Here is a 16,996-nt window from a genome sequence, read left to right as displayed (position 1 = left end):
TGAGCTCTTTGCTTTTCTTCATTCTTTTTTATTTCTGCTCTTCAGCCTTGATAATTTCCATGGTCTTATCTTCATGTTACAGATTCTTGTGCAAACTCAAATATGCTTTTGAATCCCTCTAGTGAATTTTAAATTTAAATTATTAAGTTTTTCTACTCCAGAATTTGTTTTTTTCTTAAGGCTTTTTCATCTCTTTATTGATATTTCCATTTTGTTCACACATCATTTTCTTGACTTTTTCCACATCTTCTTTTAATTCTTTGAGCATCTTGAGAACAGTTTTTTTTTTTTGTTTGTTTGTTTTTGTCTGTCTAATATATCTGCCATAAAGTATTTTTTCAGGGACAAATTCTGTTGAATTTTTCTTTTTCTTTGATGGGCCATGCTTTTCTGTGTTTTTGTATGTTTTATGATTTTATTGTTTTTGAACATTGGACAGTTGAATCTAGTAATGTGGTAACTCCCAGAGTTTTTGTTTTTTGTTATTTTTTTGTTTTATTTTTGTAGGCTGTTTCTATACTGAGGATCAGGCTGAGTTGTAAACCTAATGTCATCTTAAGTTTTATTCTCAGCCTTTCCTTAGGCATATACAGTCACTTTTAATTTTTCCCTAAATATGCAGTTGTTTTTGAATGTTCTAGTCTATATATACACGTTATTGAGCTCAGAGAGGAAGGGAGAGGGAGAGACAGAAGCATCAATGATGAGAGAAAACCATTGATTGGTTGCTTCCTGCATGCCCCCTACTGCAGATTGAGTCTGCAACCCGGGTGTGTGCCCTTGACCGGAATCAAACCCAGGACTCTTTATTCTGCAGGCCAACGCTCCATCCACTGAGCCAAACCAGCTAGGGCAGAATGTTCTAGTCTTTAATATGTAGCTCCTGAAAGGAGAAAACAACAAATGAAGGGCAATTAAGAAGAGGGAGTGTCCCTTTAAATCCCCTGCAAGTCATGTCAGCTGGAGGGGAAGGGCTTACAAAATGGGAGAAGATGCAACATCTGCCCACCTTTGTCAGCACCTCTGTGTTTAGAAGAAGCAATCAGGAATCAGAGTGCAGATCCCCAATATTGGAGGACAGAGTCATTTTTACCCACCTTAGCTCTCACAAGCTGTGTGCAAGCTGTTCCAGGAAGTGCACAGCTGCCTGCCTTGTGTCTGGTGTGGTGTATGGGTAGCTCCTCCTGTGCTAAGAGCTATACTTGGCAGAAATTAACCATCCAAGCCTTCTCCTGAAAGTTGCAAGCCTTCAACAGACCCCAGAGTTTCAAACAGTGTAATTGTCTAGGTGGAGAACAGATTCCTGGTGCTTCTTGCTTCTCCATCTTCCCCAAGTCGTGTGTGTGTGTGTGTGTGTGTGTGTGTGTGTGTGTGTGTATGTGTATGTGTTTAAACAGTTTGGAAATTCTTTTGTACTATAGTATGAAAAAAGTACCTAAGTCAAGGATGAGCAAACTTTTTCTTAAAGGGCCAGATAGTGACTCTTTTAAGTTTGTGGGTCATATGACCTGTGCTGCAGCTTCTCAGCTCTGCCATTGTAGCACAAAAGCAGCCATAGACAAATGAATGAATGAATGAATGAATGCAGTGACCCTATCTCAAGAAGCTTTATTTACAGTAATAGACAGTGGACTGGATTTGATGCTTAGGCTATATTGAGTTTATCGACCTCTGCACTGAGCTCTTCATCCCTGTCAAAAATTGAAGAGTCTGAAATTTTACTGTACTTGAAAGCTAATGAGTTAGCCTGCCACAGTTTCATGGATAGTGGCAGAGGGTAAGGACAGTTTGTTACTCATAATAATAGCAGTAGCCAGAATATCATTTTCTGGTTCTTGAGTCCTAGTTCCAATAAAGCAGCACTGTGGGGGCCAGATATCATCCGTACATACGTTATAGGAGCAGACCCCCACACTTGGGGAATATGAATCTTTTATAACTGGGAATAATTTGGCTTGGCCTTTCCCTTTGAGAGACACATCTTTATTATACTGGACAGTAGGCATAGCTATCATTTTGCCGCAGAAAGAGACACTATCTCCCAAAACTATTCACTACACAAACCCTTTTGAAGAGTCTAGAATAAAGAGTCAGTGCCTCAAGACATTCAGAGAGACCCATTGAGTATTATATGCCTCCATTCTTCTCCCTGTACCCCTTTTTCCAAATTGATGTGCACAGAGCCTGCCTGTGGTATCTTGCCTTCATTCATTGTGGCTCTGCTAGGCTACAGTTGTATTTTCTCAGGCTCTTATTTACCTCAAGGATAAGAATTCATGGATTATTGAATCTGAGGCTATCTATATTTTCCCTTCTTGATTCTTTTTATTTTTTTAAATCAATCTTTATTGTTCATATTATTACAAAGGTTCCTCATTTCTTCCCCCCTCCACCAGGTTCCCACCCCACCCTCCGCCCCCTCCCCATCCCCCATTGTCCTCATCCATAGGTGCACAGTTTATGTTCAGTCTCTTCCTCCCTCCCCTTCTCGATTCTTAACATGAATTCTAAGCATATGTTGCTCTCCAGTCTTTTTCTTTTCTACCTTGATCCTCCACTAATTTTCAGATGTGGGAGCACTTCCTTTGAAAATGTGATGTCTGAGGACTTTCATTTTGGACAAGATGGCATCAACTCTTCATATTCCCTGCGCCTTCCTAACACGCACAATTCTAAACCATGAAAAACACAAACGGGAGCCAAACAAGAACTCTGAAAGGCAGTAAGAGGAAGCCTGGCTGGTTTGGGACCCAAGACAGAGGAACAACAGCAGCAGGATGTCTCACATCTCCTGGCTAAAGAAGAAGGCAATTTCCTGGTCCTTGATCTTGCAACAGATGGCCACCAGGGAGGCTCATTCTTCCCCAATACAGAAGGGGAGTCTCTCCGACAAGATCAGGGGAGACCGGTACCACTGGGAGAGAGGTTCGATTGGGGACAATAACAATAAGCAGTTGGACAAGTACTCTCCTTTCCTGCTAGACATGCAGTCCCCTCTCCTGCCAAAAGATACCAAGGTAGCCAAGTAAAAGTGAAATGATAGAGATCCCCTCCCACCACCTAAACCTTGTAACAAGTGACCTGGCCGAGAAATGCTCTGCCTTCCTCCTGGGGCTGGGGCTTCCTTCCTTCACTGAGGGATACATGGCGACTGGAGGCTCTGTCTTCTGCATCACGCACACAGCATGCTTGGGTACATTCACTACTCAGTAAATAATGAAAATACGCACGTCTTCAACCGTTTCTCCATTGGCATGATAGTGGAAATTACTCGGTGTTTGGGATGTGGTGGACTTTTAGTTTTCAGTGCTATTTACAAGATTTGAATGTTTTCTTTGCCTTCTTGGATATTTTATTGGAAATTTTGAGGAGTTTGCAAACACCATTATCCTGAACAATATTTTTCTTCCTTCACTCCTTTTTTTGCTCTGAATGTAAATACATTTGACACTTGAACAACATGGAGGTCGTTCCCTAACCCTGACAGTCAAAAACCTGTGTGTAACTTTGACTTCCCCAAAACTTAAACTACTAATAGCCTATTGTTAATTGGAAGCCTTACCAATAACACAAATAGTTGGTTAACACATATATTGTGTGTTATATGTATATTATACTGTATTCTCACCACAAAATAAACTAGAGAAAATCAAATGTTATTCAGACAATTATAAGGAGGAGAAAGCACATATGCAATATTTATTGAAAAAATTTTTCTCATCTAAGTGAACCTGCACATTTCAAACTTTTTTTTGTTCAAGGGCCAACTGCATTGAGATGGAGGGGGAAGTCCTTTTATCAGGACAAAAAAGTAAAAGGCTTCCTAACCAACTGACATAGTAATCAAGCTGGTAGATTTTATGTATAATTTTCTTTCATTGTGAACAGCATTATAATATTAGCACACTGACATGTGAAGTGTAATGTTTATACACATACACATGTATAAAGACTACCTGATTGTATCTCCTTATTTGTTGTTGCTGTTGTTAATACCATGATATTTCATTTACTTAGGCTTCACCTCTCAGTTATCTTAGAGGACTTCCTCTGTTTCGCCCTTCTGATCGGGAATGTCAGTGGTTGTACCTCTTTATACCCTATTTCTCTCCTCCATTGATATTATGGGCTGTCATTATGACTTCTCTTGCATAAACTCCTCACAACTTTCCCTTTTACTGAAATCAAACCAATCTTACTCAGAGCTTTTGGACAAATATATATATTTTTTACAGCAAAGGTGGAAATTTATTGAAGAACAAATACAGACTCCCACATAGGGAGGGGGAAAGGGTCCCCTTGACAAATATTTTTTTTATGATACTTTATAAAGCTTGATATCTTGCAGTATTTCTTCAAATTACCCTTTCTTACTGTTGTGGTTTTACCACTCATGTATAAAACAGTGTTGTTTTTTTTTTTTTTAAATAATCTACTTGTTACACATGTGGCTTATTTCCTCAACAGTTTCAATATGTTCAAATTCTACTGTTCAGTTGACATGGAATACACTCCCAGATGGATTCCCTTACCCACCCTTATTCTTCAAAGCAGAGATACTCTTTCATATGACCGGCTTCTACATTTTCTGGAGACGGTGTTATCTATCCCTTTGCATTAAATATTTTTGAACTGATAATATTTGAGACAGCTGGATGGATTTGAAAAATAAAAGTATAAATGATCCTTCCTATAGAGCTTTCAGAGTTAATGAATCTTGGGTTTATTTCACTGGGTTTTAGAAAATGCAAATCATTATCAGGACACTATAATACTATAGTATTAATTTTATGCATCTTGCAGATGCTATTAGGGCTATTTATGGTTATAAAACACATGGTTTCTTAAAAATGATGCCTTGGTGTTTCTATGCTTTGAGGTTTTATTTCAATTATTTGTTTTTTTTCTTACAGTCAATGCTCCGAGGAAGAGGAGGTTGCTATAAACATACATTCTATGGTATTGAAAGCCATCGTTGCATGGAAACCACCCCGAGCTTAGCATGTGCAAATAAATGTGTCTTCTGTTGGCGGTAAGTAAAAATAAATGGTCATGGTGGCCAAATATGTAATGATCTGTAATAATCAATTTCTGCCAAACAGGGCACTCTTATGTACCTGAAGCTTTGATGTTCCTGTAATTAATCCCTTTTCCATTCCTAATATTATATATTAATGCGTATGTTTGGTTTTCTTGACCATTTTATCAGGGGCTTGTCAAGTTTTTTAGTCTTTTTGAATAGCTTGATTTTAGCTTTGTATATTCTCTTCATTATACTTTTACTTTTTTGTTCACTCATCTATTGTTTTTGTTTCTCTGTTCTTTTTCTAACTTAAATTGGACCATTAACTCAGTAATGTTCAATCTTCTATAAGTCTTTAATTGTAAATTTTCCTCTAAGTATTCTTTAGCTACACTCCATCGATTTTGATTAGTTAATTATTCAATTGTAAATATTTTTTGTTTATATTTTTAATGGTCAGATATTAAACAGTCATAAATTCTATTCTTTGTTACTGTTTGTTTTATCATTATTTTGTAGTCCTTATTTAGTAGTCCTCTTTACCCATAGTAATGTTTGTTGCCTTAAAGTGTGTATTTTCTGATTGTAATATAAGTCTATTAGATTTCTTTTTTGTTATTAACAATTGACAGATCTTTTTTTTCCTTTATGCAATGTCAACCTTTATGTGTCTTTATATTTTAGTTGTGTTTCTTCTAAACAAATGTTTGGCTGGATCAATTTTAAAAAATCTCCTTTATTGAAGTTTTATTTACATACAACCAAATGCACTTGTTTAAAATATACATCTCAGTGAATGTTGGTAAATGTATATATCTGTGTTACTGTGACTACAATCAAGACATAGAATATTTTCATTATCCCTGGAGTTTCTTTTCATTTTCTGATTTGCTTTTTGATGATAAATATTACTGTGCTTTTTCTACTAGTGTAAACTATATAAAAACGAATCATTCAGTATGCATTTATATGTCTGTTATTTTTCCTCAGTAAAATATTTTTGAGATTCATCTATGTTTTTAGGTTTATCAATAGTTTGTTTCTTTCTGTTGTATGGTTGAGCACCATTTATTTATCTGTGCACCTCTAGTTGAGTACTATTTGAGTTGTTTCAAGGTTTTGACTAAATTATGAACAAAGCTCCTGTAGACATTCATTTTTTTGTAGACAAATAATTTCATTTCTCTTGGTTAAACACCTGTGCAGAGGATTGCTAGATTTTTAAAAGTTAGTTTGGACAATCTGTCTTTTAACTGGTGATTTTTAGTTGGTCTTACAATGATTGGTGTTTTTTTTTTCTTTATTGATTAAGGTATTACCTATTTGTCCTTATCCCCCCCATTTCTTCCTCCAACACCCCACTCATGCTTTCACCCCCCTGGTGTTAGTATCTTGCATGTTGCTTACCTTTTCTATTAGAGTTTTTGACATATTAATTGTAGTTTAAAAATTTCCTGTCAAATAGTGCCAACACTTATATCAAATGAGTTTGGTTTTGCTCAGCTGGCATGACTCACTGGTTGAGTGTTGACTATGAACAAGGAGGTCACGGTTCGATTCCAGGTCAGGGCACATGCCTGGATTGCAGGCTCAATCCTCAGTGGAGGCAGCTGATCAATGATTCTTTCCCATCATTGCTGTTTCTATCTCTCTCCCCCTCTCCCTTCCTCTCTGAAATCAATAAAAAAATATATATGTATTATAAAGAGTTTGGTTTTGTTGATGCTTTCTATTGGAAGTGCATTGTTTTTCTTGCCTTTTTGTATACCTTATAAGTTTTTGTTTCAAGTGGGACATTTTGTTTAGTGCATGCATTAGAGCAGGGGTCCTCAAACTTTTTAAAGTGGGGGCCAGATCACGGTCCCTCAGAGAGCTGGAGGGCCGGACTATATGAACTACTAATTCCTACTGTAACACCTTGGCTGCGCTCACTGCCCAAAAAACCTGGCGGGCAGGATCAGACTCCCCTGGGGGCTGCATGTGGCCCGCGGGCCGTAGTTTGAAGACCCCTGCTGAGGTAAATGTTTTCTGTGTAAATGTTTGAAGTTGGCATGCATTTTCTTTCTGCTAGGCCTTTCTTGTTGGAGTTAACCTAGTCAAGATTGGGCATGAATTAAGGTTTGATGTTTCTGTGAATATCATCAGTGTATCACTGCCTTAAATTTCCTTTAGAGTTACTGTGTGTATAGCATGGAGGTTGGTCTGCCAGAGTTTTTTTCCCTCAATATCTGATCCTTCTTAAGCTCTAGGTCTTCCCATCACGCTGCCTCTCAGGAAGGGTCTATCAACTAGGATCTTGAAACTATTCTGGCAATATTCTACTGTTATTAGATGCTTGCTAGCCTGGGTAGTGGATGGCTGGGAGAGAGGGGTGCACATTTGATATTGTTATGATTGAACCTCAGTCTCAGCCAGGCACTTCTCTAGCCATCGCTCTCTGCTAGGTGACATGACTTAAATTCATTTCTAATTAAAAAAAGAAAATACAGCTATAAGAAGCCAAGTATTGAGGGGGAAATCAACCCTGATTTTATGATTTTATTAACTGCTTCATCATAGTAGATGAGTAGTTGAGATCCTATGTCAGAGTGCTTTAGAACTTTTGCCTCTTTTTCCTAGGCACCACACCAATCCAGTGGGCACTGAATGGCGGTGGAAGATGGACCAGCCTGAAGTGATCTTAAAGGAAGCCATTGAAAACCATCAGAACATGATCAAGCAGTTTAAAGGTATTTATTTTTTCCTGTAGAAAGAAATGCTAATAGCCTGAATTAAATTGGCAGAGGAATTGCTTCTTTGGCAAGATTTTGTCCCTTTTGGCAAATTTTCATATGATAAGTGCAGATTTTGTAGAAATATTATATACATTGGCCCTTTTTAGTTTTTACTGATGAGTTTTATGTCCCATGTGATGGAAGAACTAAAAAATTTAATTTTAAGCTCAGCAATTTATAATATGGTACCTCAGCCTGTACATTTTGTCTGGGAATGTATCATCGTCCTCTCTAAATACTTTTGCTTTGTTTTGTTTTGTTGAGCACAAAGCAACCTATGAGTGGATTGAAAATTTTAGATCTTGGAAAATTTTTTAAGTAATGGCAGTTAGATGGTATTCGGAAAGCATTTTTTATGAAATGTCTTATAAAAAAGGAGGGATAAATGTTTCCTCCACATGACCCATAATGATGTAGTAAAATTCTGCTACTCAGTTTCTAGAATTTCCTGATTTTCTTGTGCCTTACCTTAAAGACATTTGACTTCACTGGAGATTACTGGTTCTCAGACTTTAGTGAGCATCAGAATCATCTGGGGTGCTTGTTAAAACACAGATTCCTGGTCTCCATCCCCAGAGAATGATTAAGTCTGAGGTGGGGACCCAGAGAACACATTTCTGACAGGTGATGTGGTTGAACTGGGGATCACATTTTGAGAGCCACTGCTGTAGATAGGTGGATGTATGAAGTGATGGCTTTATAAAGGCAGATGTATATGATGAACTAGAATTGTTAGGTTCTCTTGTAAATAAATCTATGTGCTTCTGTCTCCACCTACTACTTGTAAGTCCTTATCTCTTATATTCTCTTTTCCTTTCGTATGCAACAATAAAAAATGAATTCCAACCAAGGTTATTTTGATGTGGTGCTAACGTCATATTTATAAACCCCAGTAATTAGTGTTTTTAAGATCAAGGGATTCTTTTATGCAAGAAAATTTGTTCTGTCAGTTCACTGCTTCTTGAGATTATAGTGCTTCTGAAGTGTGTTTTCCTCAATACTACCAAGTATAGACACTGATTAGCTGTGCTGCCATGTAATTCAATTCTGACACTATCAGAATTGTGGGGTAGCATTGTTCCCCACAGGTTAAGGCTTCAGTCTGACAAAACTGCCCCCATTTTAGGTGCCAGTTGCAAGTCAAGGTTGTTACCTGTACTTCTGACCGATTGGCTGTAAGTGGGAGGTTTCCAAAACCTCCTCCTCAGATTCGGTTAGTTTGTTAGAGAGGCTCACATGAGAACTCAGTATAACATTTACAGCAAGTCCTCATTGCAATAAGTTGTCGATAAGTTCTTAGAAATGGTGCCTTCACTGGATCTGGTGCTCCAGTGTATAATGAAACCAGTTTTACTACAGGCCAACTGAGATAAAGCATATTGTAGCAAAGCAAGCAAATTTATTAATGAAGCAAGGCAAGCAAATTTATTAAAAATATTAGTTGCCCAGTGCATGAAATTTGTGCACAGTGGTGGTGCGTGTCCCTCAGCCCGGCCTGCACCCTCTCCAATCTGGGACCCCTCAGGGGATGTCTGATTGCTCACAATCTGGGACTGCTGGCTCCTAACTCGGAGCGCCAGCGGGTCTTTCTTTGTTTTTATTTATTTAATTTTTTTTTAGAGGAAAAGTCTATGATTTTTAATTAAAACTGACAAACTGTCAGGGACAGGAATGACAGAGGACCCATCCAAGGTGGATGGCATCCTGGGTTGGGGAGTGGGAACATTGTTGACACAGTTGTCAGAATTCAAATGGGGTCTGTGGATTGAACCCTAATACCATTTGAATGGCGATTTCCTCACGTGATTGGGTGGAGAATTGCTATGTAGGAGTGTCTGCTTTTGGGAAATACACAGGGGAGTATCCCAGCATCCTGTCATGTGTGGAGCATGCTCTCCAACAGCTCAGAAAAAGACTGGGGGAAATGGGCATATATGTGTATAAATGTACACACTCACACACCGTCTAACCTTGCTATCTTCGACTCCACCTTTGTGCACCTGCCTACTTGCTAAGATCCGTAACTCCAGAATCAAGGCTTGCGGAGATTCCTTGGCCATTGGGCCACGGCCAGGGTGCAGGAACCCTGCAGACAGACCCCCGGGCACAGTCCCAGCTGAGGTCCAGCAGGTACCACTGTTTTCTTGTTTCTGTGAACCGGGTCTGTTCCACGACGGGTTCTGTTGGGGCTTTGGCATCTCTGTGCTTTTCGGTGGCGTCTGGCTGTGTGGGATGGCCAAGCTGGTGCTGCAGTGCTGCCGGTTCCCTGAGCCTGGGAAGACTGTGTGGTAAAATACGGAGAAAAGATTGCGTTGTGAGCAAGTTCAGGCTGCCCCATTTCAACCTGAAGGAATCAATAGCACCGATCACATACAGTGTCCTTTTAACGGAGACACAGAGAGCGCTGCCCTGAGCACGCAGGGTGCCGGCTCACCGGGGCCCACAGACAACAGCGATGGCCACTTGCGGGTGATGTCATGAAGTCGTGATGCTGAGGCGACACCAGGGGTGAGTCCGGCTGCCAACCCACGTCCAAGCCTACGCCCCACAGCGAAGCCTGCGGTCTGGCACTGGTAGGCAGCTCAGGGAACTGACATGGCCACGTGGATACCACCGCAGTTTCTCTATGCACTTTTGAACCATCCGCCTTCTTCTGGACAGAGGGCTTTTTCTGGATTGCCATGCTCCCCCGGGGGTGCCTGATGACCTGGGGACTACCTGGCACCCCAGCCTCGCTGACCCCGTGGGCTGCTGCCCTAACAGCACCGTACCTCTGTGGCCCTCTGTGCAGTTCGCTAGGGTGGTCTAGGGTGGTCCATCCATCTGCACAGCCCCCAAGGTCACCTAGCCACACGCGCTCGGGCCACTCCCGCCCAGACTCTGCTTTCCCTGCACCTGGCGGTGGGCCCAGTGCACCTGCGCAGAGCTCCCGCCTGGACGGGTCATCTGCCTGTTCATGACGGCCCTAATCTATTATTAGTGTAGATACTCGCCATGTAGCACCAGGGGCCCACTCAGCTAATCCGAGCATGCACCTGGTGGTGGTGGTGGGGGATTCATGGAGTTTTATATCTTCCCATAGGTTTCAAGGTGCCTCTGCGGGATATCTTGGGTAGCAGGTTAGGGTTCAAAGTACCTTTTCCTTTGTTGTGGCTTTTCTTGGGACGTTTGTACATACACCTGGTCATCTTATTTGGCATGTCCTGAGATGGCTAACTTCTTGTTCAATGGGTGAGATAAAATTCCCCCTTTTTTATTTTCCTTTCCCCCCAGGGTGATTTAAGCTATATATTCTCTGGTTAGGGAGGAGAGGGAGAGGTATTAACCATTTGCTCTCAGGTGTCCTTGGTTGGGGAAGATAAGGTCTTTTGATTCACAAGCTGGCTGCAAGGTGCCTAAACTGTGTCCTTTTTCAATTTTCTTGTTTTAGTTTCTCTATTCCACTTGGCCAGGAACTTTCCTAGCTTCTTACTTTCCTGTCACACACTCATACACAACCACACTGACTCAGACTGGGACAATGTAGACATGCCAGTTCACCTACCACATACAGTACATCTTGGGATATGGGAGGAAATTGGAGTGCCCAGAGTAAATTCATACTGATATGGGCTGCATGTGTAGACTCCACATGACAGTAGCCCCAGCTGGGAATCAAGTTTTTTTTCTCTCATCAATGTTATAACAAAAAAACGTTGCATGAAATTATGTTATCCAAGAACTGCTCTAATTATGTTTGTTCTAAGGGATATTATGGAAGACTAGAGACCCGGTGCATGACATTTGTGCACTGGGTGGGGGAGGGGTTCCTCATTCTGGCCTGTGCCCTTTTTGGAGTCTGGGAGCCTTTGGGGGATGTCCGACTGATGGCTTAGGAAGTGGGCCTAAGCTGGCTCTTGGACATCCTCAGAGCTGCTGTGAAGGCAGGAGAGGCTCCTGCCAGGAGCCCAGCTTCTGGCTGAGCATCACTCCCCTGGTGGGAGCACACTGACCACCAGGGGGCAGCTCCTGCATTGAGTGTCTGGTCAGTGTGTGCCATAGTGACTGGTCATTCTGCCATTCGGTCAAATTGCATATTAGTCTTTTATTATATAAGATAGCACTTCTTTTTATTTATTTATTTTAAAATATATATATTTTATTGATTTTTACAGAGAGGAAGAGAGAGGGATGGAGAGTTAGAAACATCAATGAGAGAGAATCATCGATCAGCTGCCTCTTGCACACCCCCTACTGGGAATGTGCCCGTAACCAAGGTACCTGCCTTTGACCGGAATTGAACCCGGGACCCTTCAGTCTGCAGGCCGACACTCTATCCACTGAGCCAAACTGGTTTCAGCAAGATAGTACTTCTTATCATTGTTCTTATTTCTTATGAGAAGTTGAGGGAAGTAATGCAAATAATGATTCAAGACCAATAATAATGTATAACCAATAATTATATCTTTATTCTTTTTAAAAAATTAACTTATTTTTAATTTTTCCACTTTATTGATTTTTAGAGAGAGAGGAAGAGTGATAGAGAGATAGAAACATCTATAAAAGAGAGAAACATCCGGCACGGCCCCTACTGGGAATTGAGCATGAAACTTGGGCATGTGCCCTGACTGGGAATCAAACCAGTGACCACATTGGCCAAGCTAAAATTAATTTATTTTAAAAATTGAATTTATTGGGGTGATATTGGTTAATAAAATTATATAGTTTTAGGTATACAATTCAATAATAAATATGAATTTTCTAGGTATACAATTCAATAATAAATAGCTGAGTGGGCCCCTGGTGCTGCATCCATTTCTGTGTACATTTGGGTATGTCTGTGTGATGTAATTTTGTACATCTTCAAAGATGCTAATAACTGTTTTAATATTTCATCTTGATTTTTAATCTCAACCACTTAAAAAAAAATATATTTTATTGATTTTTACAGAGAGGAAGGGAGAGGGATAGAGAGTTAGAAGCATCAATGAGAGAGAAACACTAATCAGCTGCCTCCTGCACACGCCCTACTGGGGATATGCCTGCAACCAAGGTACATGCCCTCGACTGGAATCGAACCTGGGACCCTTGAGTCCATAGGCCGATGCTCTATCCATTAAGCCAAACTGGTTAAGCTCAACTTTTTAATAAACAAATTACTGTTTCTTATTTGGATAAAGCAGTATCTTTTATCAGTCTTTGGGAAAGTTAAATGAAACTGTTTGGTCAAGAGCTAGAATTTGAATAGCTTTTCTTAGACTGTTGTTGACTTAGTTAATAGTATTGATTGTTGATCTTCAAATAAACCGTATGCTTTTAAATAAATTTTAAGGCAAAGTTGTGTTTTCCTTTGGATAATGTATTTTCAGAATTCTCCAGAGAAATAGAGTCAACAGAATCTTGTGTTGGTGGGTGTGTGTAGATAGAGATTGATAGGGAGATTGATTTAAGGGATTTGCTCACATGATTGTCCAGGAAAAAAAAATGTGGTGGTAAATACTGCCAGGTTGGGGACCTTGGACAGAGTTGCAGTTTGAGTCTAAAGGCTGAATGCTGGCAGTATTCCTTCTTGCTTAAGGGAGGCCAGCCTTTGTTCTGTCAAGGTTTTCAACAGATTGGATGAAGTTTATCACATTGCGAAGGGCTTCTGCTTTACTCTGAGTTCACTGACTTAAGTGTTAATCTCATCCAAGAGTCACATTCACAGAAACATCCAGAATAAAGTTTAACTAAATATCTGGGAATCATGGTCCAACCAATTTGCCTGCTTCTGTTTTTATTGATAGAGAGGAAGGAAGAGGGAGAGAGAGAAAAACATCGATTGGCTGCCTCCTGCACTCCCCCTACTGGGGATCGAGCCCACAACCTGGGCATGTGCCCCGATCAGGAATTGAATTAGTGACCTCTTGGTACATGGGATGACCCTCAATCACTGAACCCCACATATTGGCCTGGCCTCTGCCCTTTCTTTCTTGAGAATGAGCTTTCACCTAAATCTAAGGGTCCCCACCAGACTTGCAACTCAGGAGAGCAGTAGGCAGCATCAGCTCAACCCAGATTTACCCCCAAATCTGTGTCCATGGCCCTCTTTTCTCTACTTTTCAGTGAGTTAACGTCAGCCCAGCTCCTGTCGCTTTTCATTGAGTTGACGTCAGCTCACTCCTGTCACTGTGACTATTACTTCTCAGCTTACTGCGGCCCCGTCTTGGCTCACTTCTTTCCTATCACGTTTCTAGGGAGCTAAAGCAGCCCCATCGAGGCTCTCACCTGTCGCTTGTTCTATCCTAAGCCCTTCCTGTGTTTCACTGTCTTCAGCTTTAATAAACATACTCTCAAAATTACCTAGACTCTTCCTGCAGAATCTTCCTGCATGAAGGCAGGAACCCACACACTATAGGCCAGCTTGGGCAGACCCGCTCAGGGCCAGGGCCTTTTGTGGTGACACTTAAAGAGCTAATTGAACCCTTAAACCAGTGGTCAGCAAACTCATTAGTCAACAGAGCCAAATATCAACAGTACAAGGATTGAAATTTCCTTTGAGAGCCAAATTTTTTAAACTTAAACTTCTTCTAACGCCACTTCTTCAAAATAGACTCGCCCAGGCCGTGGTATTTTATGGAAGAGCCACACTCAAAGGGCCAAAGAGCCTCACGTGGCTTGCGAGTCGCAGTTTGCCAACCATGGCCTTAAACAGTGGTATGCTGACTGAGGATGTATGCTTTCGGGACATCTGAGAATCTTCCTAAATGAATTATTTCCCAGGCAGTTTGTGTGGGGAGGAAGCAGCTCTGAGGAGTAGACATTCATTTTTCCATTCTGAGATGTCCTTGACACGGAATGACAATCTAAGTTTTGATAGTAATTCTTCTGACAGGAACACTTTTGCAAATGCACTTTAAATGGAAATAAGTAATGAATAATTCATGAGGCAGATTTCTTCACATTATAGCATGTGTTAGGTGAGCTCAGTGTGCACATGCTCTTTGTTATGTTGACCCTGAGAATGAATGTGCCTTTTAAAAAGGACTCTTGATGTTTAATTTGTCTCAAATTTATAAACAGAGACTATAGTCATTGCTAAACAGAAGCCTCTTATGCTCTCTGTACTTATGGAAAAAGCTACACTGAGCTGCCAACCTTCTGCACCAGGTTCCTGGACCTTTTAAATAAGCTCATTGCCTCATAAATGAACCAATGAGCTGAAGAACTGCCCCAGCCAATTGGGGCTTTGCCACTAAATCTTCATTTCCATCTTTACCAACCAATCAGAGTGGCTCTTTTCCAACCAAGAAAATGCTGTTTGGATTGGTCAAACTGTGGATTTAGTGTTATTTGCATAAAAATGGTCCAATCAGGGACCAGGGTGTGGGCAGTTTTCTCTATATAAGCCAGCTTCTCCTCTATCTCAAAGAGCATACTCTGTTACCATCACAGACTATTTCACCAGCCAAAGCTGTAATACTGGAGCTGGTGTTGTAATGCCAGAGCCACTTCGTCTGCCGTTTCATGCCTGAGCTGTCTCACAACAGAGCTCTAAGACACAATTGAGCTGTTTTCACTGAATAAAATCTTCCCCCTCACCCCACTCCAACTTGGGGTCTCCTTTGACAGTGAATTGGTGGTGATGACCTTCAGTTGTCAGACTATCTTGTTAGCGAGCCTTATCCTATGCAGAAAGGTGTATCTCATTAGTAACCTTGTGTTTACTTTAATCAGTAGACACCTCAAGTTCACATGGCATACGAAATGAGAGTTTTCAAAAACATATTGTCTTGCTCTGACTGGTTGGCTCATTTGGCTGGAGCATCATCCTATACACCAAAAGGTTTGGGTTTGATTCCTTGTCAGGGGACATAGCCAGGTTGTGAGTTCCATCCCTGTTCAGGGCACATACTGGAGGCACCGATCAGTGTTTCTCTCTCTCTCTCTCTCTCTTGATATTAAAAGATATGATCTTATAGGAGGATGACAGATACAGGATTGCTGGATTGTTGAGAGAAAGAATAGAGAGTATGTCTATGACCAAAATAGCAGTTAGAATGCCTAAGGGAGAAATTTTATAACTTAATTCAGTCTTTATCAATGGTTATAGTTTGAAATCCTCTTTTTTATGAACTTGAATTCCTCCTGCAGTCAGTGAAATATCGATTTCTATTATATATTTCTTTCATATCTAGGGGACAGGGTATAAATAGAACAGATCACCCTCATTTCTGGATAGTCAGGGCTCAGTCTGAGGATGATGAGGCTCATGCAAGTCACTCTACCTCTTCTGAACCCAATACCTCTTTGGGTGCAGCTCTAACATGCATCCTACTTTTCAACTCTAAAGATGCAGAAGTGTAAGTCTAGATCTCATTTCAGCTCCTGGTGGAGAGTCTGTTCTCTGTCTTCTCCAAATCTGAACTCAATAGACATTGGCCTGGAGTAGTGGCTCATCTCATGTGACACAGACTCACTCACTCATAGATGCCCTGCGGGTCCCTTTTGTGTTCTTCCACACCCATATCAGAGTTTTCTTATTAGAGTCCCAGTACTATACCGTGTGCCCCCTTGTGGCTTAAAAAGCTCAAACAAACAAAAAAACATAAAAAAAGATAAAAAGAAAGTGTTTCTGGTTTCCTCATTTGAAACTTTGGATACATTTTCCTATAGAGAAGATATTTGAATTTGATTAGGTGATATTGACATAGATTTATTAGTACTATAGTTCAGGTATATAACAAGTTAATTTGATATTTGGGGGTTTGAACAATTAACTTTATTTTAATAATGAATGTCATGTTGAAACAGAAAGCTTAGAACATAATTTCTATCAATTGGAAATGACAGGTAATTCTCAAAGGCTTGAAGCGATTTCCTTCTTAGTTTGTTATATTCTGGTTTCTTCACTTCAGTCTCTTTAGAGATTCACTCTTTCAAAAAAAAATACTTTATTGATTTTGTACAGAGAGGAAGGGAGATACAGAGTTAGAAACATTGATGAGAGTCATCGATCAGCTACCTCTTGCACACCCCCTACTGGGGATATGCCCGCAACCAAGGTACATGTCCTTGACCGGAATCGAACCCGGGACCCTTCAGTCCCCAAGCCGACGCTCTATCCATTGAGCCAAACCAGTTTCGGCTAGAAGTTCACTCTTAACTCATTAACACTTTCCCTACTCTGGCATGGAGTCCTTTGTTTTTATAGTGTGCGTTCCCACCCCCAGGATGAACG

General features: G+C 40.6%; 1 protein-coding gene across 2 annotated transcripts in view; it reads left to right on the top strand.

The window, feature by feature from the left end:
* Positions 1-16,996, top strand: part of LOC311620946 (S-adenosyl-L-methionine-dependent tRNA 4-demethylwyosine synthase TYW1) — a 103,199-nt gene that overhangs the window by 41,426 nt on the left and 44,777 nt on the right. For both annotated transcript variants that reach the window (XM_084880689.1, XM_084880688.1), the window contains 2 exons: positions 4,914-5,032; positions 7,643-7,752. In XM_084880689.1, the coding sequence (XP_084736815.1) occupies positions 4,914-5,032; positions 7,643-7,752 (229 nt within the window). The remainder of the gene's footprint in view (positions 1-4,913; positions 5,033-7,642; positions 7,753-16,996) is intronic.

Source organism: Pipistrellus hanaki (assembly GCF_964339955.1).
Source record: "Pipistrellus hanaki genome assembly, chromosome: 4".
Lineage (NCBI taxonomy): Eukaryota > Metazoa > Chordata > Mammalia > Chiroptera > Vespertilionidae > Pipistrellus > Pipistrellus hanaki.
Note: the sequence above shows the minus strand (reverse complement) of the source record. Positions and strands in the feature narration are given on the sequence as shown.